General features: G+C 40.7%; 1 protein-coding gene across 2 annotated transcripts; it reads right to left on the bottom strand.

Moving 5' to 3' along the window:
- Positions 1 to 4,713: 4,713 nt before the first annotated feature.
- shox (shox homeobox) lies at positions 4,714 to 13,438 on the bottom strand. Of its 2 annotated transcripts, none has more exons than XM_062432035.1 (6): positions 13,192 to 13,438; positions 11,218 to 11,426; positions 7,892 to 7,949; positions 7,635 to 7,723; positions 5,328 to 5,540; positions 4,714 to 4,974 (listed from the first exon to the last, which is right to left on the bottom strand). In XM_062432035.1, the coding sequence occupies exons 1-6, from the start codon at positions 13,436 to 13,438 to the stop codon at positions 4,885 to 4,887; spliced, it is 906 nt and encodes a 301-aa protein (XP_062288019.1). In that variant the 3' UTR covers positions 4,714 to 4,884. The 2 variants fall into 2 exon arrangements, with proteins under 2 accessions (XP_062288019.1, XP_062288018.1); XM_062432034.1 differs by lacking the exon at positions 4,714 to 4,974 and adding an exon at positions 6,874 to 6,888 and having other exon boundaries at positions 5,295 to 5,582.
- Between the last annotated feature and the right edge of the window lie 10,541 nt (positions 13,439 to 23,979).

The raw sequence follows: 23,979 nt of genomic DNA, 5'->3' as shown, positions 1-23,979 counted from the left end.
ACATCTGTCTTTTAAGTAATGACAGGTATTTTAAATGAAATAAATCACAATGTGTCCGTGCAATAAATGAGTGTGATGAAGTTGATAAAATATGACCTAACCCAAGCAATGTCAGGCTTGAACTTAAATTATTCTTAAAATCACATTTTGTTTATTATGAGAAAAAGTTTTAGGACTTAATATTTATAGATGGAGCTGATACATTTAGTAATAACCCTAAATTGATGGGACATTACACTGCAACAGGACAGAAAATATTGTGTTTTTATTAGATAACTTGCTTGGATTACAACAACACAAGCCGAATGCTTGAACTGAAAATAAACTGCTAATGAGTGTAACATAAACGGCTGAACGGAATGTGAACTGTTTTTCTTTTTCTCTCTCCTCAATTTTCTACGTTTAAATTCTTGACACTTTCCACCTCCAGTGTAAAAAAAAGACAAAGTGTTGACCTAGACTTAAAATGTTAGTTTTAATATAGTTTTGCACTGCTGATGACTCCAGATACATTTATGAGCATTAGCCAACAAAGCAAACCAAAGTCTAGCCCAAACAAACTGGGATGAAAGGCGGCCTTTGATCCATGGCCGACCGTAGTGACTTCAGCACTTCAGCTCGATTGTTTTCATCTGAGGTTTCTCTGGGTGGCTTCACTTCAAGCTAAAACTGAAACTGCCGGAACAGGATTTACTTGGGATTTAAGAGCCACAAAGTTGGTCCACAAAAAAAAAAAAAAAAGGAACTCTCAGCTAAACCAAACAGATGGTTATTTTCAGTGCCGTCGCAAGTATCCCCTCAAGTTATTGTGATATAACATGACAAAAGCTCCGACTTCAATGTCAATGTGCAAAACGTTCTGTCCTCTCAGGCCTTTAAGCTCTATCATTTCACACCACTAGCGGTGCCCCCGCAAAGCTTCATGTCGAGGCTACGACAGCTCACATTCCGTCTGATCATAGTTGTGTGTGACATTTCAAAGAGGATTATGAGAATGAAATGTGATAAAAACTATTTTCACGTGAACTCTGAGCACTTGACCTCTGATAGGCTAGCCCAGCGTAGCAACGGGGCTCAAGACTTCTGGGACTCGGCGGTTTGTACGAAACAGAAAAAGCAGAGTGAGATTTTAGAAGCGGACAACCTCGATAATCTTAACACAAAATGAAAAATCTAGTGGGTTGAATTTTCCAAGTGTCCCGCAGGGATCCGAGCATGATTCACCAGAGGATAAAACACGATAAGTCGGGTCAGTGAGGAACCATTCTCTTTTGAAAACGCCTTCAGAAGCAAAAGCTCACAAACAATAAATTCAAATGTAAATTTAATGCTGAGCACAGCCGTCTACTAAATACCACCACACACACACACACACACACACACACACACACACACACACACACACACACACACACACACACACACACACACACTCCTCTCTACTATTAATATATTATTGTGTGTTTGTTACTTGTGGCCAACATAAATAGCTTTATGTGCTTCAACATGTTGACAAAGCAGCCATGGCTCATTGGTGTTTGATGGATGGCTGTGTGTGCCTTGCTAATTATTAGTACACATAAAAGGATGCTGTTATTTCCAGAGCTGGCCCAGCAGGCCCCAGCCGGAGGGGTCACTGGGTAAATACGGAGCCATCAGTCTGCGACTATATCACTCAATCTTGATGTATGAGCAACGAGGTACAAATTAAACGTGCAGCGACCTTCTAGGGGGTACTGCACTCAACAGGACGCCATTTGAGCTAATTCCTGCATGGGGTTCAGACAATAGGCCACTATACCACATGGTGTAATTACTTTGTGTACACACATCTGGAATTAAGCTCCCAGAGGAAACTAATACACTTAAAGAAAAAGAGGCCAACCATTTTAGATGGGCAAAATTTAGTGTGTGAGAATAGAGTAAGTGGAGGGATTGTGCAAGTGTGTTTGTGGATGCGTGTGTGTGTGTGTGTGTGTGTGTGTGTGTGTGTGTGTGTGTGTGTGTGTGTGTGTGTGTGTGTGTGTGTGTGTGTGTGTGTGTGTGTGTGTGTGTGTGTGTGTGTGTGGCAGTGTGGGGGTTGACTTCAAATGTAGATGCTGATGATCATACGCCAACTCTTGACCTTCTCATGTCATCTGCTCAAATTTAATCATTGCCGTGGAAACAAGGAGAAAAGATCCTCTTTGAGCATCGGGCTCAAAGAAGATTACATGTCATATATACAGAATCCCTCAAATCTCTTGCTTGCCTTCTATTTTCCCTCCACACTTATAGGCTCCCCACTCCGGTTACAGCCATCTTGCTTCTATTTGAGGACGTTACAGCCCCACTTTCCATACCAATACTATCTGTGTCATTTTGACAAGCACGAGGAGAGAGATGTACTGTGTGGGGGGGCGGGGGCTCCAGATTCGGGGGTTGTTGCCGAGCTGCTGCATCTGGATTTTATAGCAGCTCAATTTTCTCCGCTGGTGTGCGGCTCAGATTGGATGTGATGAGCAGGGTTGGCTAACATGGAGTCTGTGTGAATGTCAACTCCAGACTGATATTGATATTGATCCACAGGTTGAGACAGTTGCTGAGGATCAGCCACAACATAATGTGAGACAGGGAGAGAGCGTGAATCTGCAATAGGATGTAAATACCTCGGACGTTAGGGACCTGGATTTGTTCTGGACTGCTATTGTTGTCCTGAAAATGTGGTTTGAGCTGTCTTTCCGAGTCATTCTTCTAAGGATTATCATCCTGTTTGTTTTCTTGTGTATACTGAGTTAAATCATTCCACAGCAGCTCCATTCATAAAAAACACAAAGCTTCCTGTGCAGCTTAAAGTATTTTAAAACTCGAGTACAAATATTTATAACTTTATTGATAGTTTACTTGTACAAGATGTACATTCATATTTTGTGAATCAGAAAGGGAAAACAAACTGTACGATGGTTCATGTTTAGGCATGCTTGCATATGAAATGATAATCATTTTAATGGGTACAACAAATTCCATGGAGTATTGTTAAATTCAACCATCCCTGAAATGTTTGTAAACTTGGACACGCTACATTTTTTTTTTTTCGGCAAACAATGCACTACAGCCACACCTCCTAATTCAAATTCAACACTTAAAAAAAAAAACATACAAAAATAAATGCAAAGCCATGTAAAAATGTACACTTGTAGTTCAACTATTTCATCTTTCATAAACTTTCAGACAAAATAATAAATAAAACACGCATATGTTTAATTTAAAATGGAGACATAGATAAAAAATTCTAAATGGAGGTCTGTTAATAGAGAAAGATGTTGTTTGGAGACTGTTAGAGGTATGTAGGCCGTAAACAGGTCTACATGTTTAGCGCAGCTCTGACAGCAGTATTTGAAAGGTGTCTCGACATAATCTTTGAATTCCAAAACAATCCAAAGTTTTCTCAGGTTTTGTTTGGAACAATTTTGTAGAACACAGTCTGAATTATTTTGGAAATTAAGGATGAAATGTCACATATAACATGCAGAGTTAAGCTAATCATATTGTAAACAACTGTTCGGTTTGGTTTATGGTTCGGATTTGTCGATTCCGTCATGAACATTTTTCTAAATTGTTGATGGTTTTTCTCTAATGTTAGTTAGAATAGTGGAGAGATGCTTTTCCTTTTAGAACCGTCATTTCTGCAGCATCTAAAAAATGTGCTCATGTTTCCCTCAACGAGTGACAACTGTACCCGATGTATACAAAACTGCTTGGATACATACTGTAGGAGGTTATGCGGAATATGGCACCTGGTCGTGAGTGACATTTCTTGAACTCAACAAAATATACACTGCCTTAGAAAAACGGGTGTGTTTGGCAAAGAAATTCAACACTCCAACAGTGCATGAAAAACAACAGAAAAATCATTGGGTCTCTTTATCGTTGAGGATTAACTGCTAGCTGTTTTACTTTTTTGCTATTTACAGTATTGCACTTAAACTGCACATCATTGCATTTCAGTTTGACTGATGCTTTCTTCATATTTTCAAAATTACAAAAAAAAGAAAAGAACGAACGCAGTTTTATACCCTTTATCCAAGATAATGTCCTTTTGCTGATCACATGACGATATCAAACCCCCCCACCCCCCACTTAACCCTCCCGCCCCCTCCCCCTTTAATTAGTAAAGTAGCATCTGCTTGTAGTGCCATTTGTAAACACCCAAATACAAGACCTGAAGTGCAAAGGCTATCTTCACTTCTTTACCCGGGATACAACACAATAAACAGAAAGAAATAAAGACAGAGAGAGAGCACGCTGTGAGGAGAAATGCAAACAAAGGCTCGCAGACACATTCCCAGCAACACAGAATAATGTCTCTCTCCTCCATAGCAAAGAGAGAAAAAAAAAGAAAAAAAAGGAGTTGTTGCTTTTGTTATAGCACAAGTCCGTAAGAAGAAGGATATCAAACCGTAATGGAGACTTTTCACTTTGTAGGTGTTGGAGGGTTGTGGGCATGTTGAATGGCAGTGTTAAAAACAGTTGTGAAGCGTTTATGTCAGGTGTGGATGGAAGCCAGTCTCAGAACCGTCCTCCATTAGAGCTCATGCACTGGGCAGCAGCAGGGAACACAGTGGTTGGAGACAAATATGGCCATTTTTTAATGTTCTTTTTTTTTCTTCATTTTTCTAGTGAGGGTAGGGGGGGGGTGGGTTGGGTTGGGTGGGGGTGTAAAGGTGAGAGCCGTTCCAATGCCTTGGTGAGGTGATGTGTGGGTCTGTTTCCCCCATGCTCAACCCTCTGCATTGTCAACATGGCGGCAGCCAGTGTCAGCGAGCCTCTGCGTTTGGCCCTGCTGCTGCCTGCCAGTTTGCTTTGTTCTAACGTCCTCTGGTCTGACGGGCCCCGGCCTGGCCCTCAGACAGACATCCACATGTGTTTGTACGGTCCTTGGGATGTGATCTGTGCCTGGAGTGGACTGAGCCACTGGCCCCGCAGAAGTCCTGCCTGTTGGGGCGAAAAGTAAAAGGTGATTTCATTGGTATTTAATTACCGTTCTCTACAAGTGGTTTGTTTTGGCAGCTGGTTTTGTGACAATTTTCTCGCTCCCTCCTTCTTTTTTATTTTCTTCCTCCACTGTTCTCCCCCTTTCTCTCTCACACACACTCTCTCTCCCCCCTCTCTGTATGTGTTCCTCTCTTTCATTCTCACTCAGTGTTTTTGTTTAGTTTAGTTTTAGCTGTGAGTGTCACGGCCCTTTCACAGGCTCAGTCTTGTGTGAGAGGCGATTATGGGCATCAGGCGAGCGGAGGGGCAGCCCGGTGGGGTCAGAGTCCCAGAGCCTCGGTGTGTTTTCTTGCCTTGAGTCGCAGGTCGGCGATGCTCGAGTTCTTGCTGTTGCTTTTGGCAGCTGCCGCCACCGCCGCCGCTGCAGAGGCCGAGTCAGCGAGCGATGCGATTGGTAGTCCGAACGGTGGGGGCGGGAACATCAGGTAGGGAGCGTGAGCAGCCAGGTGAGGGTGCAGGTGGGGGTGCGAGTGGGCGACCCCGTCCAACTGGAGCTGGGCTTGAACCTGCAAAACAGCCAAACACAAAAGTGAGTCAAGGCCCGGCGCCTCAGGCCATTTGTGTGTGTGTGTCTGTGGATGTATGCGTGTGTGTGTGTGTGTGTGTGTGTGAGTGAAGAGGGTTGAGGATTTAGGTTTCACAGTCTGACACTATTAAATTCCCCCTCAAATTTTACCCCCTCAAAGCTGTTGCTTACAGTGTGTTTTCTAAGAAAATAGTTAAGGGCTGCACTCTGCGCTTTGGCCCTTTTTTCATGTCAGCTATTCTAAAAGTTAATGAATCATACATTGCTCTCAGACACCACATCCAATTTAATCGTCTAGAATCAAAGTCTTTCTAGGACCCAGAACAGATTTGTTTAATTCAGACTGAGGACTCCGTTATACCCTTGGAAATATACAGTCTTGTTATCCTGATTATGTATTCAATTGCATAAATAAACAATTTTGCACTAAAAAGATATTCACATATTTGGAGTTATAAATATTTATCCAGACATATTCCTGAGTCAAGGGGAAAAAAAGAAACCATAAGGAGCATAGAATATCAGTTTTCACATTCTTGGCAATTATTTTATAAGAAGTAGGTGAAAATTAAGCATCCGCTCACTTCAGAGAGAGAGAGCTGAGCCTGTTGCCATTTCTCATGTGTTTCAAACACCACAGGAAGAAGTGGGAAAACTCAAGTATTTCATGCTTTCTTCTCCAACCAAAATAGAATGATATAAAGTCAAAGTTTTAACTTAACTACAATTTTTTTTTCACTTTTCCCTTTCATATTGGCTTAAAATACTGAAAATGTCCAATGACAGCTCATAGTTGCTCAGCACTGCAGAGGCATCCAAACAAAACCTCCTGCAAACAATAAGCGTTTCCACATACTTCATGTCCGAACAAGCTGCAGCATTGACTGATAATTTCCAAATGTATGTTGCAATGATATGTGATTAAAATGCATAAGTTCTGATAGAAAACCAAATAAAACTCCCTGAAACTTGATTTAATCCTGTTTTGAGGGACATGACAGAAACGGATCCATTCTTGACTGAACAGGTGGTGGACGTTTGACGTGTTTGTGAGTTAGGGTGTGTGTGTTAACTCTTTATATCTTCACGCACACATGCATGGAAGTTTATCGCACACATGTGGCATTTCGTATATTTGTAACAGATGGTTTTGGCATGTTCACTGTTTTTGATAGTTCACAGTGAAGAAAGACAAGAGGGATGAGATGGAGTCATATGATCCAACCATAAGACCTTACAGTTACAAGTCATGCACCTTACCCAACTGAACCACTAACCATTCATGTGTGTTTTATATACACACACGCACACACACTGCATTGTGATATCTGTGCAGTGTCTGTGCCCGCTGCCTGTTTCAACCGAGCCTCTTTCAGTAAGCAGGCCGTGAGCCTCCACCCCTGCCAGTGCAGCTCAACGCCAATATCCATCAGAGCCCACTCCATTCCCCGCTTTCATCATCTCTTTTATGTGCTCGCGCCTGCCGCGCTGTTGGCTTAATTAGGCCGCTGCTTTTCACGAGGGTCAAGCAGACAACGCAGCAGCCAGGACGCAAAAGCAGATAGCAGTAGATCAAATGTCTGTCCAACTCTCTTCTCCTCTGTACAGCGAGCATGCCCGACCCTCTCCACACAGCCAGGAGGTGAAAGGTGCACTGAGGTCTGAGCTGCTGTCTCCAACTCCAAGGCATATATATACACAGACAGTCTCTCACCACTAGCATCTAATAACTGCTCATGGCCTATAAATTAATATGAATGTACAAACTTAGAAGAGTCTGATTCCTCTACACCATGCATGCATGCACTGAAGCACACACACACACACACACACACACACAAGTAGCTCCAACTTGCTCCTAAACTGTTCACTCATTTGACCTGTTTTAATAAATTCCATCTTTGCCCCTGCAGTATAAGATGCTGAGCTATCACCTTTTTTCATCTGCAACTTAGCCTGCATTTTTAACTTCCTTCCCCTTATAATCAGCCACAGTTAAACCGTATTCACTGATAGGATGTCTCTAAATCTTTAATGCTTTGTCAGCTCCAGCTCATATGAGAACACAGCCTACCTGTTGGAAGGGCATCCGGAGGGCACCCATATTGACATAGGGTGCTACTCTGCAGGCGTCGAGGTGACTGCCGCTGCCCAGAATGACACCTGGTGAGAAGGGAAAGATGTCTGTCAGACAGCCAGACAGTGTTTGTTATGTGAGATGAGGAGGTCAGAGTTTTTGCACATGCAGTTAAAAACGGTCAAATTGCAAAATAAAAAAAATAAAAAAATATTAGTAAGATCATTCCAAACGAGAAGAGAAGTGATAGTTACCTTTGTGCATCTGGTTTTCTTGTTTTCGACATTTCGCTCTTCTGTTCTGAAACCAAACCTACAATTGAGAAAGCAAATGATCGATTAGAGAAATAGACTTCCAAAAAACAAAACAAAAAAATACTAAATCCTATTTATTGTCATATTCTAAATATTACAATAATATTATAATTGATGGACAGGCTTTTTATTTGTAACCAATAAAAATAGTATGCATTATGACAAAATCAAACCTCTGTCTTCAGCTGTAAAAATTCTATATGCAGATGTTAAAAATAAAACCTTCCACAAACTAATAAGAATAATTCATAAACTATAAATATATACCAGATACATTTTAAAATATGCAGGTTGAAATAATAAACCGCAGAAAATCCACTGGGATATTTGACAACACCATAATATCTGTATAAACTTAATATTCAGCATCAAAGTAAATTCTTTTGAATTATTATAAGAACACTGTATCACAGTAGATAATAAATACAACACAAATGATTATACAATAAAGGAGTAATCCACCACAATCACACCACAGACCGTGCAGAAACATTATAGGAATACTGTGATGATATTTCGTTAAGATTTTTTTTCTTTTTAAGAAGAAAAAAAAAAGAAACCTTCGTTAACCACCTTCCAATTTGCTGACTGTCTTTGAAGCTGCAGGCTATTGTTAATCATCAACAACCTAATTTGCCTCGGTGAATAACATTATCTCCCCTCCCCTTCGACCCCCGCAATGATTATCATTTACAGATGCGAAATTAGCGACTGGTCCGACCACAAAGGGCGCAGACTGATGATGATGATGACGAGGACGACGACGACGACGACGACGATGATGATAATGATGATGATGACTCAAGGTGCCGTGAAGCCATTTTAAACTGCGTAGAGCGTCGTTCAACATTGTGTCGATGGGACTGCAACAACAGCCCAGTCGATAAAACTGTCCAATTAGAGGCTGAGACACAGTGACATAAAAATAATAATCCATCTTCTATCTCCCAAATAATAAGCTTACAAATAAAATTTAACAACCATGGACAAGTTAAAAGGAACATTTCCTTATATTATTTGTATTATTATTATCATTGTCATTGTCATTATTATTATTATTTGTATTATTATTATTATTATTATTATTATTATTATTATTATTATTATTATTATTATTATTGCTAGAATTATTATTATTATTACTATTATTGCCATTATTATTATTAGTAGTATTATTATTATTATTATCGTCATCATTACCAATATTATTATTATTGTTATTGTTATTATTATTAAATGAAGTGACACATTGTGAATGGTCGTTATTGTTTAGGCTGTTGGTTATCAGCTCTGCAACGATACATGATAGTAGGAAAGGTGTTTATGAGCATCCCAGGTGATTTTGCATAGACGCACAGTAATCCCTCAGATAAATCAAGGCTAATATTAGACGGGCCCGAGATCAATTCCAATTACGTGCCAGTATGTTAAGCAAAGTGAACTACACTGGTTCAGACAGTTATTTCTTCATTAAGGGCCACTCAATGATGCGCTTCACAAATACCCTAATCTCATTTCCTTTTTGTTTTTTTATTAGCGACAGTGAATAATGACATTTAATTTAGCAGCGCGCCAGAAACCCAAAGATATTAGTCCTAACTGAATTACTGCCTGCTCCTCACCAAGCTCTCATAACTTTCAATTAGATTCATTGACAGCTGCTCGGAGCGCAGGTTCAGAGCCTGCAACAGCCCTGCTGCAATTCACCCTCAGTGAAGCTGCAGAAAACATGTCCCCGGCCCTCTGAACGAGCCTGAAAAGAGCTTTTCACATGCTTTATTTTTCAAGAGGAGATCATCAGCAGCTTGTGTGCACTGACAGTTCTTTTTGATCCCAGAAAAACATACACTCAGAGGCTGCTCGTCCGTTATCAGCCATATTTACACCAGCAATTATTTGAACGCTCACGCTATGAAGTTTATTAGTGATAATTGCACCGTGATCCTTTATTATTCTACCGTTAAGCAAGTCCGACAGTGTTCTGCTCAAAATGGTAGTCGGTGGGCATATAAACCTCTATGATGGGGTTTATTCATCCGATTAGATGGCTGAACAGCAGCAGAGTTGGGCCAGAATTGAGTTATTTCTAATCTGCTTTTATGGGGACACTACATCAAGCAATGGCAGATATTACAAAGAAAATGAGGAGGGATACGAGTTGACATAAGAGCGCGTCCCCTGAAGCAGCCATTCAGGCTCTTCATTCATTTTAATCATTGGTTGGGATTTTTCTCCCCTACTGCTGCAGGTTCAGTAGCTGATTTACACTGCTCGCTTGTTTCATATCATAGATTGGTATTAAGTCACCAATAAAATCAAAGACTATTTAATTTGGCATTTCTCTAATTTTTTTAAATTATATCACAAAAGACATTTTAGATGTTTTTTTAAAAATTCAGTCTGAATTAATATTTTTTACATTTGTCTTTAAAATCTCAAAACTCCACAGTAATGATGTGTTTCATTGTACACAATTTTACACAAGTAAAATTGTAATTCCCTGCAGGAATATTACGATAAAACAAGGAATTAAAAATCACAGATTGTGATAAAAATCCCTTTAAATCCTCAGCTGTGTGCTACAGACACTCTCTAAATCATCACAGGAATATAACATTCATTATAGGACTTATTTCATCTTTTTGTGCATGCTGCATGATCTCCTATATAAAAGTTCGTTTTAGACATTGTGCTGTGACTTAAACATAAAATTGGGCTCACGCAGTGATCCAGCTTGAAATAAAATTTGACACGCTTGTAAACATGATCAACATGGGGTCAAACTAATGAGGTGTAACCCAGATTATTAAAAAAAAGAAAAAGTGTTGTTGTACAAACGTTTTCCAATATTTTCCTACATTTCTTCTCAGCTGTTTATTACTTTATACGAAAACAGCGTTAAGATTACTTGATAAAATCTGTTTTTTCTCCTTCATATATAGCGCATTGGATTTTGATGTTGTCCTAATTATGGCAGTGTTTGATTATAGCAAAAATCAAGCACAGTCTGGATATGTAACTACACTCCCACAAAGCGCTTTAATGCCATAGAACAATTTACTCTCATCATCTGATGCTATAAGAGCTGTAACAGCCTGGTGCTATACAACGTTGTAGGAGGATTCACTTCTAAACCAGCAATAATAATGTCCCAACACACAGCGTAAACGATGCAGACACACTGCCAGCACCTGAAGGAATATTCAGAAGCAGAACTTTTAAATATTCCTGCAGATGTGAGGCTGGAGGTGGAGGGGAATCCTCACCTGGACTCTGGCCTCGGACAATCCCAGCCGCTGGCTCAGTTCCTCTCTCATGAAGGCGTCCGGGTAGTGCGTTTCGTCGAAGAGCCGCTCCAGCTCGTTCAGCTGCTCCAAGGTGAAGTTAGTGCGACTCCTCCGCTGCTTCAGCTTGCCCTGTGCATCCTCATCCTCCGACTTCACGTCCTCCTTTTTCTCCTTACACTCGTATATCCCTGTTAAACAGCCCACGGTTGGAAAAAAGATTAGTTAACGTTTAAGCATTACATCCTGCTGGAGAAGTCACACATACACGCAGTCTTCATCTCTCTATACTTATCCTTCTCTCTTTCATTCACACACGCAAAAACACACACACATACACACACACACACACACGCACACACACACGCACGCACGCACGCAGGCACATTACTGGACCCCCATAGCCCACATTGGGCCCTGACAGGGGCCTAAGGCCCTGCAATTTGGCAGTAGCACACACACACAGACACACACACACACACACACACACACACACACACACACACACACACACACACACACTTCTTCAAGAGAGAGGCCTGTGGCTGCATTTCCAGCCTCCATAAGTCAGCGTGTAGTCAGTGCCGTTATAAAAGTAAATCAGTCAATACATGGCATGTAAGCCTAATAAGGGTATAAGCGATTTAAAGAGCAGAAAATTAAGCCCCGGCTAAACGGAGAAGATTTAGGTCTAATTACTTGCCTCCGTAAAACAGACTGAGGTTATTTCAGGCTATTAATAAAAAAATGGCCAGCATTAAGATTTTCTCCTCATAAAAACCTTGACATTGTTTTTTTCCCATTAAAAGTTTAAAATGCATATATTGTACACAGCATCAGACTGTCAGTATATTGACTACAGTGTACTATTAGGTGTTATCATTGTGTTATTTTTAGTAACAGACTTGACAACTGCTGCAATTACTGGCCTGTTCGGCCGCATTTTGCTGTTTGTAGTTTGCTGACGTTTTCCACAACAGAAAAGCTTTTGATTTTATATAAATGCTCCTCAAATGAGTCCCACACAGACAGAAGCAGTCCTCCTCTCTATCGGCCTGTATTAAAATACATTCTAAGGCAGAATAATAGAGAATGATGCTCGAGCTGTAGGATAAATATAGATACAAGTTAAAATGACACACTAAATGTCTAAAAAGCTGCTGCCTGCACATTGTCTGACTGCTGGGTGACAGGAGGCCTGTCCTGTTGGTTCACTGCATATAACAGGCTGTTTGAAGGCAGGTCCATTTTAAGAGCAACTTCAGTGAATTATATTTCAACTGAAAGAAATGTAACAGCTGAAATAGATTTAATGTGACTTTAATGCGCATGAGTAGGCTGTAACAATGCCACAGGCCATATATTTGAATTGTAGTCCATCAAAACCTTTAAATGAAGCTCAAATTAATATAAAACATTCCTCAGATTATTTTTTTTATAATATTGAAACCTATAAAAGAAAATAAAGTGGAGTGGGAAATGTGGCCACACACTTTATAGTGAATCCTCCTGTGATTTTTTTTTTTTTTTTTTTTACAGTTGCCAAATATTTTCATGTTGGTACAAAATATTAAGCTGATGCTGTCCACGCTATTCAAACCCACAGATATAATTCAACTATATTATTTTAAAAAACAATAAGGAATGGCAGCGTGGTTTTTCGTTGGGCCAAACACTGAATGTCTAAAACAATCATCAAATAGTTAAAATGACGGTCAAACGCTGGGCCCGCCTCCTGCTATGTAAAATAATCATTATAATAGAAGAATTGTTTTGAACTTTTGGAAACATTCGTGAACTGAACGCAAAATATAAATTCAACTCGCTTTTTTTACGCACGGATTTGTTTAAACGAAATGTCGCTCCCGATACTAGACAACTCAACTTGAGACATTCTCCCCCCTTCCTCCTCCTCCTCCTCCCCGACACAACACGAGACATTTCTTAAAATCTTACCCTCTGAAGCTCTCGAAACATTAAAGTCCTTGAGTTTCTCCTTTTCCAGCTCGACGTGGTCCTTGAACAGATGCACCGGGCAGTGGTTGCCCTCCGTTATGTCCTGCAGGTTTGTCTCCGGGCTGCCCAGCTCCCTCGCCCTATTCAAGCCGCTCTCCAAAACTTCCCTGTACGTGATACTCTCTTTGGTGCTCTCTTTGCTTTTCTGATCGAAAGATTTCGACACGAATGCCGTAAGTTCTTCCATGGTGTGTCGCTCAATAGTGGTCCTGGTCAGGGAAATCCACGGTGAATTGTCAGTATGTACCTTACCGTCAGTCTGCTCACGGATACGCTCTCTCTTCTTTCTTTTTTTTGGGGGGGAGGCTGGCAGCAGCGATAGATAGAAGGGGTGGAGAGGAGGTGAGATCACTCCTGCTGTTGTGACTGTGTATTTGAGAGCACACTATTTATACACGGCCACCTCAGCCCAGCCCCTCACTCCCCCCCCCCCCACCCCCCTCTTCCCTCCGATCTCTGTGTCTTGAGCAATTATAGGCCGGCTCGACTTTGCAGAATTCAACTTTCAGCAGCTTTTTTTTTTTTTTTTTTTTACCCCGTCTTCTTCCACAAATCAATGATGGAGCGTATGGAGGCGGTTAATTGAATTACGGGGTCATTAAAATGCCCACGGTGGCTCACTCCTGCTCGAGGGCTGTATATGGCTGTTATCTAATTAATTCGACGGAAATTTCATTAACGCGATTCGGTGATACAAATGCTGGGATTGTGGAATTGCTCCTTGATTTTTGCTGTTTGTTGAGTTGACAAATGTATTTGAACGCTGAATGTGTTGCACGACTTGGTCCATAGGCCACCCATAAAGTCTGGTGTATCAGCTGATTGGACTTATACTTCTACATCTAATGTAGGGTTTGACTCTGACTCTAAAATTGCATACAAGGGCAGAATCAAATGCATAATTCTAAAGTAGTTAATTAATTGAAAATATATGTACTTTCTGCATCCTACATATTTTAAATATCCTTACAGACCTCAATTACGTTCTTTTAATAGCAGTAATAATTGAATTAGGCCCCAACTTGTTATTTTCTACTCGTTTTAGTGCATGAAAATTCTCTAAAGTTATTTTTCAGCATATGGATCTTTCACATGGATGTAAATGCAAACTGGAAATCACGAGGGGGGAAGTGGCCAACACTTAACAGCAATAAATACATAATTATGAGATAATATTGTAATTAATATTTGACTGCTGCAAATTCGGGTCCCTTTTGAGTATTCACTTGTAATCCTTTGTGGTTTCCGGTTACAAATATGGGCAAGAAATCAATAGATATCAGCAGTGAAAAAATGTTCCCTCTATTTACAGGATTTTCATGGGAATAACTGAGCCCATAATGGCTTAACGTTATCTAAGTCGTTCATCAGTCCAGCACACAAACACAAAAGGCCGGGAGAGGAGTGTGATCCCCTGGGTCTGCCGCCCTGAGCGGCCCGCCACTGTGAAAGTCTCATATCTCAGCTCTCTAATGACTCGGTTTGATGTCTCTCCATTTATCAGTGAGCCCGCTTCACATCACTGCGGCTGACGCATAAGTCGAGGTCTCTCCCTCGTGCCATGAACTGCGCCTTTTGTTGTTAATAGACCTAAATCCTCTTTAAGACGCAAATCTGCGCTCCCAGTCGTGTGCCTCGATCATCCCCACAATAAAGTGGCATTTCCAAAAGGCGCACGTGTGTGTAACGAAATAATCCACCAACAGGGGCTTCCTGAAGATTAAAATTAAAGGAAAAAATATAACTTTTACGCACGGTCTCTACACGTTCCTTTAACGTTGTCTTTATTTTTCTGTGGTAATTTTGATGCGTAATTTAAAATATACCCATGTTGGATATGAGAACATGCAGAGGCCAAAAAACAAGATTCTGACCTTTTAATCACATAGTGGAAAGGCATTTATTATTTACCAGCATAGATGCAACTACATATTTTGTTGTGGTTATTTTTTTAAGTATAGTTTACGTTGTATCTCATTTCAAAGCTAATTTTCTGTCCTTCTGTGCAACAAAATATTCATCCAGAATAATAAAGGAAAACACATCACCAGAAGGCCTATTGGCAGTGCATGTTTAATATGAATGACGAACACAGTGCCAATAACAACAAGATTAATGCATCTATGTGACTTTTGAATTTTTTGGTTTTACTACATTTCATTATATTTGATTTCTTAGTTTATAACCCAGTAGCAGGGATTTTGCAGATCCATTTTCTCTCAAGATTTAAAAAAAACCAAACTATTGCATTTAATCTCGTCGATTTGAGACACGTGGTGTCCAATCAACAGCAGCCTGGAGGAATATCAGAAGAAATCCAGGAGGGATGCGCGTTACGCACAAACGCTGGTGTCGCTACAGTTTAGTGGCCAAAAACTCTTAAAGGAGCCTCAATCATATTTTCACTTGCCGCTCAATCCCCACGATCACAACACCCCGCCTCCCTGCTGCACGTGCACTCCGGAAAAAAAACACATTGCATCGAATGTTATTTTTAATTATTCAGTTATTTATTTAATACTAGGATTATTGAGATTGTTTGGCGAACCACAGGACAGGAAAGGGACACAGTGTACATAATTACCCCATACAGAGCTGTGGTCTGTTAGGTGAGAATAAATAACATGCCACTGTTTAATCTTAAAGAACCAAAATATAAAGATTAAACAGAAAAGAAGCTACAAATTGTTTTAATGTTATTATTAGGGTGATTATTTTAGAGAGTGTTACCATTCCCTTTTTATCAATGAGTATTTATTTTATATAGCTCCCTAGTGTGAGGAAATAGTACATTTAATTATAAAATTACAATAATCAGGACAGGCAATTAAATTTCAATTTTAAATGACTGTTCATCACTGCTGATCATCAGCTTTGATCAATGTGGTATCAACCTACATAAACTGTTGTTTTACATGTTCACTTTTTAGCATTTAAAACACAGGTATTAATGCCCCCTTTAAACTACTGTATTTGATCAACTGAATTACCTGATTAAATAAGACACATAATCACTAAAACTCAACACTTACCCAATGTGTGTGTGTATATATATATTCATATATGTGCTGGGGAAGTGGTGTCAGACTATTGGACCCCACAGTATATTTTCACTTTATTTAATCGATTGCAAATATTGTGAGTGATACACTGAATTCCACATGGCTGTAAACATGTTTCTTTATATGTTTCTTTGTAGGTGCAAGTAAAACACAATCCCCTATGAGTTGCAGGAGGTGACATGCCCCGTCTTTTACTGACCTACTCATGTCCCGGTCGTCCATTTACTGATAATTAGAGAGCTGAGGAATTCCTTCTCTACCTGCTTGTGAAGGCTTTGGAACATTATCAAGACATCAGCAGACTTAAATGAGTCTGCGCTGGCTGGAGGAGAGCAGAGACACAGAGAGAGGTAGAGAGAGAGAGAGAGAGAGAGGGAAGAGGGGGAGGGAAAGAGGGAGGGAGAGAGAGAGGAAGATAGTGTGAAGGAGAGGGAGAGAAAGTGGGAGACATGCAAAGCACTGAGCGAAATAGGATTGTGAACATACATCAGACTAACACTTCTGTGCTACATGGTAAATATTAGAATTGAACTGCGTCGTGGGTCGTGGCCAATGTGAAGGTTTGAATCCCGCTTGTTTTGCAGCGTGGACCTGCCAGTATCCAGATTTAGATTAGGAGAGGATGGGAGGGGAGGGGAAGGGAATAAAGAGTGTCGGAGCAGCCGCTGCCTGCCTGGACACAAGATCCTCATTCCAACAAATGCCTCAACACGGCTTCAACCTGTTCCTTCTGTCACATTAATCCCTCATGTGTGAAGGGACAGATGATCCTAAATGTTGAACTCAGCTATTTGGAAGTTCTTTTTTTCTCCACATGTAATAAGATTCATTACTAAATTTAGTTTTTTGGAATGACAAAACAGGCTAAGGTAGATATTTCTTTACAAATCACTGCATACTTTTACATAACAAATTAAAAACTGTGTTTGTGTGTGTGTGTAGAAGAAAATCTGTTTTTACACACACCCATCCTCATCTTTCTGCGCCATGCTTCAGTAAAATAATAATATATGACAGGTATGATTGTCTAAATGTTATACTTGGCCCCGAGAGAACGGAGTGAGTTTTGAAAATTGAACTTAAAAAGCAACTACTGCACCTCTAGCTTCTAATATAATTTCCATGACCATAAAGCTTCTTTTAGAGCAGCGTGTATCTCCAAATATCATCATATCATACTATAGGGACAGGGAGCAGCGAAAAAATGCAATAAAGTGGTATGCTTGAATCTGATTCAGCAATGCAGAGATGCTGTACAGATGTGGCCCCTTGTACAGAAACTAGAAAATTGGATTCTTCCCCTGGTATGAAATATGTAAACCTTTCCCATACGAGGAAGAGGAGCATTTTAACTTGTGGCCATGTTAATGACAGTGATTGTGTGTTTGTTTATCAGAGTCCTCTGGCTTGTCTGCAGGGTGTAGGGATCTCATTGTATTGCGCCTTCATTTAGGTCCTTTTCCAGTGCTGCAGCAGTCCACGGAGACTACAGGCTGTTCTGTGTTCAAAAGCCTTGTCTGCCATTGAAATAAGGCTTTCGGGGCAAAAAAAAAAAAAAAAATTCAACATGAAAATAACACAATGTGCTGAACATTAGCTTGCACTCGACTGGGATGTTTTGGGAATATGTTGGTTCTCCTTTCTGGATTGTTATTTTTCCCTGTGTATTCTCTAACTGCTCTCTACCCACAGGGCAACGGGGCCTCCAGTTGAAAAAAAAGGCATGAAATTGAAATTATACCCTTAAATGCAGCACAGATTTGCAGGGAAAACACAGTAATCCACTGACAATGCTTAAAAATCAAACACGCTCTCTCTCGTATTCCTTCTCCCTCTCTCTCTCTCTCCTCCTTGTTCCTTAACAAGTTTGCTCTTCAGGTTAAATCTACTTATTAATAACCACCATCAACATGAAATCATTTCCTTAATTTTTATTTTTTTTTGCAGAAAACTCAAGGAAGAGAGTATTTTATCATATCAAGTCTCATCACAGATGCTGTTATGGTCACAAACTCTGGGGAAATGCAACAATTTATACAAATCAATAGCATTCAAATAATTCATGACTGATCACATGGTATTTTAGCTCCTTATTTGCAGTAGAAAACCATGTTTTGTTTGGCTCCCAGAGGGCAACATGAAAGACCAGGGGAGAGGCGGGGAGATTGGGGATGGGACTGGAGAGAGTGCATGAGGATAATAGGAGGACATTGATCATTTGGTGCAAAAGAAGACAACTGAACCTGTGAGTCAAGGCTAACAAGACGCATCATTTATACATTATTTAGATGTGTCTGGCCCTCTCATGTACATTTCGTTACATCAGGTTTGCATCATCATCATCCTCGGAGGGGACGAGGCGCGATGACCCCAAAACAATAAGGGAAAAATGATACTTATGTAATTGCCTAATTTTATTTGTTCACCCACCAGCAGATAAGAAGAAGAAGAAAAAAAAGAAAAAGAGGAATAATACTCAACAACAACCAGCATAGCAGTCAGTGTGATGCTGATTTCAAACAGTGTTGTCCATTTGAATTAACTATTGCCCTTATGTGCATTGTGGGAGCAAATAAATCCCAATTTGGACAGCGTTAGTCAGTCACAGCTTGTAATAGAAATTAATTTTATAAATGTGGAGATGGATCAAGTTCCCTTTTGGCAGGGGAACCATCCCACAGACATGTTAACAACGTCTTCAGAGACCAATGAGGCCCATTTACAATAAGTGTCTGTTTTAAGTCGCTTGCTTTGTGTGTGTGTGTGTGTGTATGTGCGTCTCACCACAGCAGGCTATAAGGGGTCCCTCTGGTGTCAGCCAGAGAGCGGCCATTTGAGGCAGACTGGCTTTTATGGAGTGATGCTACACTTTCTCAATCACACAATTAAAGGCTGGTCTGGAGTGAGAGAGAGAGAGGGAGAGGGAGAGGGAGAGAGAGAGAGAGAGAGAGAGAGAGAGAGAGAGAGAGAGAGATACTCTCTTGTGTTCACAGTGCAGAGAGCATGAGAGACGGAGAAAGAGGGATAGTATCTTTTACAGAGGGTGATTTATGTTGTGGTGTTGAGAAAAGAGGAGTCCTTGATAGATGACTTCATTAGAATTAATTAACAGAACGAAAGACCCGACACAGACAGAGGAGACATAGCCGAGAGTGAGGAGACAGAGGGTCAGAGAGTGGATTTGAGGGATTTAAAAAAAAAAAAAAAACTGAGCAAAACACACGAGAAGGGGGTCTACCGGAAAAGAGAGAGGTAGAGCAGTGGGAGAAAGGGCGAATGGAGAACAGATGCCAGACATTAGGTTGAGAATTGTGATGAATACAGACGAGACTTGTTTTCATGTGAGCATCTTGTGAGGTTAGTGTGATCAGACAGGAGTGCCCTCTGTAGCTGAGACTGTGACATACATGGACACACATGGACACACATGGACACACATGGACATACATGGACACACATTGACATATGTAAACTGGTATCTGGTTATCTAATAGAGTCAGTGAGTCTTTGAGTCTAAATAGTGAATCTCCCACAGCTAAATGTAACCCACAAACTAAAATACTAAAACCAGTCCATCTGGCTACACACACACACACACACAGCTCAGTGGCCCATTTGGGGCACAAGCTAGAGTCTATACACACTATATGTGGGTGTGTTGGTGTGTCACAAGTGTGTTCACTGTAAGACTGATCCGGCATGTGCCGCAGGCTGTGTCTGTTGGCTGAAGGCAGGCTTTGATGGGCCAAATCATTGCCTCTCTTCTATCAGACATGTCTATCATCTCATCCCTTTGAATTTCACCGCTCTCCTCCAAAGACACAGAGGCCAGAACCCCAGTGACTGCAGTCAACCCAGAGTCCACTTTTCATAAACCTCAAACCTAGTTTGACATCTTTAAAGCTGGCCTTTAGACACTGAGTGCAGGTAAGAATGGCATGCAATATTTCTGACTTACCATGGTGCTTTTTGCTTTGACGTTTTGGGCATCTTCTGGACACACAGACAAGTGCTGCCTCTATTGCAAAATTAGGAAATAGACATTTTTAACACTGGAAGTAGGTGAGCAGTCTAATGGAAATGTGTTGAAAGAGTCAGATTGTCAAGGAAAATTGAGATAGACAGGGATATAAATTGCAATTTGTTTTTTAAACAAAGGCAGTCAAAATATCAAAACGCAGAGGCAGCCATCACTTAAGTTAAAAGATGCAAAACAATGAGAACTTTGTAAGAAAAAAAAAAGTCATTAGATCATAACAATTTCCTCTTACTAATCAGTAATAATAAAATCTCAGACTGGCCATCGCCAGTAATAACCTGTGCTGTAAGAAATATTGGTATCCATCAACATTTTAGATTTTATGTTACTTATATGTTGTTTGATATGTTAGTAAAGTGGGCAGTGGTATCTACCCTCTCTAGACAGTTATTATAAGCTGCCAGTTGATAGCTCAGTGAGCTGCTGTAGGCAGGGAGCACCTGTCAGTACTCATCCATCCATCCTTGTCTACTTTAACTCAGGTCTGATGGGAGGCAGAAGACCCTCAAAAGACCACAGCAGCCTCACAGGCTGAGAGCAATAATTAATCTAATTCCCTCTCAATTCATTTGACACACCAAATCTATAGCCAGCACAGATGCGATGCTGAAAAAGGTGTCATACTAAATATACAATATAACACATTTTCAGGGCAATTCTTGATCTTTTTTAAAATTACATCACCCTTCTCATCCCTCTTTCCCTTCCTCCTATGCCCTCATCTGTCCATCTCAGCTCAGATGGATTCGGGCACCAAACACATGGTCACATGACATGAATGGGTAATCAGTAGGTATTAGTGCGTGTTAACAACCCCTAAGCTGAAATATGATTCCCCTCTCGATATTAAAGAGATAACACAGCAGAGGAGCAAAAAGCAAATGGCCCAAAGCCTCCAGCTATGCTCCCCTCTAAAGTTGTTTTCCTGGAAAATTAGGCGATTGACTAATGGCGTAAATGCTGTTAATTACCGGCACCAGTACCCCAAACAGTCGTCTCTGCCTGTAACTAATAAGAAATCAATTAGCTAATGAATTGGTCATTAAGTGAAAAGCTAATCTTGGCCGAGGTATTTTTTAATGATTATTTTTTGCCTATGATCCTGGCTAATTGCCGTTGTCATACGGCGCTCTCAGCTTTCAGCATGCCTAATGAAGCTTCATTAGATCATAACTGGCACTCTTGGAAGATTCGCAGGCAAACCTGCTTCCCAATTATTTTTAATTGCCAGACATTCTGCACAAACAAGTGCTGCTGCACCTTGCAGAACAGGAACGCTCAGGCAGGCTGTGCTGTGTTTCCTTCATGACTTCATTTGAAGCGATTAGAGTGTGGGGCAGGGTCGTCATGGAGCTGCTGTTGTCTGTGGTGGATTTAAAGAGCCCATCAGCTCAAACTGCTGGGCTCATTGTTGCGCTTCCTTCCTCACTTTGATTCGGACAGAGAAGAAAAGCTTCTGCTTCCAACATGGCTGAACTGGCTCTGTCGCCCATGTGCACAGATACTGAGGGACACATTTTGTCTGTTTGTAACACACACACACACACACACACAAACACACATTTACGCAGACAAAGAAAGATTCATGCCTTTAACTGGCATTTCCGCGCAATTACAGAAACACAGACAGGGACAAACACAAATATATAAACACACAAACACACACACACACACACACACACACACACACACACACACACTGCCTGCGCCATCGTACCTGTACATGTGTCAGCTGACAAAAACAAAGGAGAGAGAGCATCCCTCCCGGGCATGAATAATTAAGAAAAGACAAAAGAGCCTTGTTTTTTTTCCTCCTGTATCTCCTTCTTTTGTGTGTCTAGTAAACCCCAGTGTAGTGTACTCTGAGTTCTCCACTAATAAGATGGAGGATCATTCTCTCCATGGTGCTCACACAACACATGTTTCCAATCTGACCCTGTACAAGTATCTCTCTCTAACGTGAAGAGGCTTGTGGTGAAAACAGAATTGCTGAAACTCTGTCAATCCCGCTGATGCATTTCGACAGTTTATCCTGAATTTGCCTTTCCCTCAAACATCAGGTCTTTTCCTCTACCATTGCTCTGGATGACAAACACAAACAATACAGTTTCAATGGCAAAGGACATTGTTTTGCGCAAGGAGACAAAAGAAACGTATCCAAATTCAATCACTTGTTCTCAAAACAATATTTGTGGAGCTCAGGCAGGGAGCTGCACAATATTTCTACCACCTGTGCTTGTGAAGATATTTTGATATAGACTGCATCAATACAGTTGTTAAGCCAATCAGCTTTTTGCCAAAATATTGTACCTTTGAGGCAGCAGCCAATGGCCAAAGGGCAAGGGGCACGATTTTGTGGCCAAGGCCTCTGATTTGCAATGATGCCAAACACCTCACACCAGGTGCTTTTGTGTACATGTGTGTATATCTGCACGTGTGTGTGTGCACATGTGTGTGACACACTGAGAAGAGGGCTGGGCCTACTTCACTGGCACGCTGAAGTTTGATGGTGGATGAATGGCACTCCAGATGTCTATCAATATTTAGCAGTAAACATCCCAGGCAGGCGGGGCGACGTGGCAGCTGAGAACATGAGGTGGTGCAGGTCTGAACTGTTGACTTTCAGTTTAACTGGATAAACTGGAAGGTAAAGCCCCTCAGAAGCTGCCAGTGCCAACCATAGCTGTGACAATTTGCATTTTCCGATTTGTTTGCAGTAGGATACGTAGTTTTACAAATTTGAACTGAAAAATACCAAGCATTTCTAAAAGGAACGGGATTATTTTATATGCATTATTTGATATCTTATGTCACACATGCATCAATTGTGTTTACAAGTTGACAGAAATCAAGGTCCTCTTTAGATCATGATGACAGAAAATGATTCCAGTACTAAAAAGTGAAGAGAAAATTAGACAGAAAATGCAATTACGTTTACACATTCATAAATGAATTAAAAATAACAGATAGGCTATATTCCTGATTCCTTTTCTGAAAAGCAGAAATGACTTCCACTTATGCAAAACCAGTCACCATGCACATGAGGGAATACACAAGGTCATAAAAATACTACTTGCATGTATAGTGTTAAAATCCTTCATTAAAAGAACAGATTCACAATTTTCAAGTCTGCCTTAAAGGTACCCAAATGGTTTAGCCTGCTGTGATCATAGCACCTGTACATACTGACCATTAAAACATCCCTTCCTCAATGCAAGTGATGGGGGACAAAATCCACACTCCTCAGCCTGTGCAACAGTTTATCTGAAGTTAATATGAGGTTTCAGCGGTGTCTAAGTCAGCGAAACCAAGTGATTATCTTCCAGCGAAACAACTTTTCAGTTCAAAATTCACTCTTTGTGATACTATCCCTCCACCGCAGCTCAGCATGGAAACACTGTCTGTGGAAACACACAAAGGGAAATTTATACTAACAAGACTGTTATGTTCAAAGATAATCATGCCGTTTGGCTCACTCAGGCTGCCCAATGTTCATATTAACTTTAGAAAAGCTTTGGTATCCATTTTTGCAATGAGGGCTGCAGATTTTTGTCCCCCATCTCTTACGCCAGAAGCATTAAAAAGGAATCATTTAATGGTCAGTATGAACTGGAGGAATGATTGCAG

This window comes from Scomber scombrus, chromosome 13 (genome assembly GCF_963691925.1).
Source record: "Scomber scombrus chromosome 13, fScoSco1.1, whole genome shotgun sequence".
NCBI classification, from domain to species: Eukaryota; Metazoa; Chordata; class Actinopteri; order Scombriformes; family Scombridae; genus Scomber; species Scomber scombrus.
The sequence above is the reverse complement of the archived record's forward strand: the minus strand, read 5'-3'. Positions and strand labels throughout refer to the sequence as shown.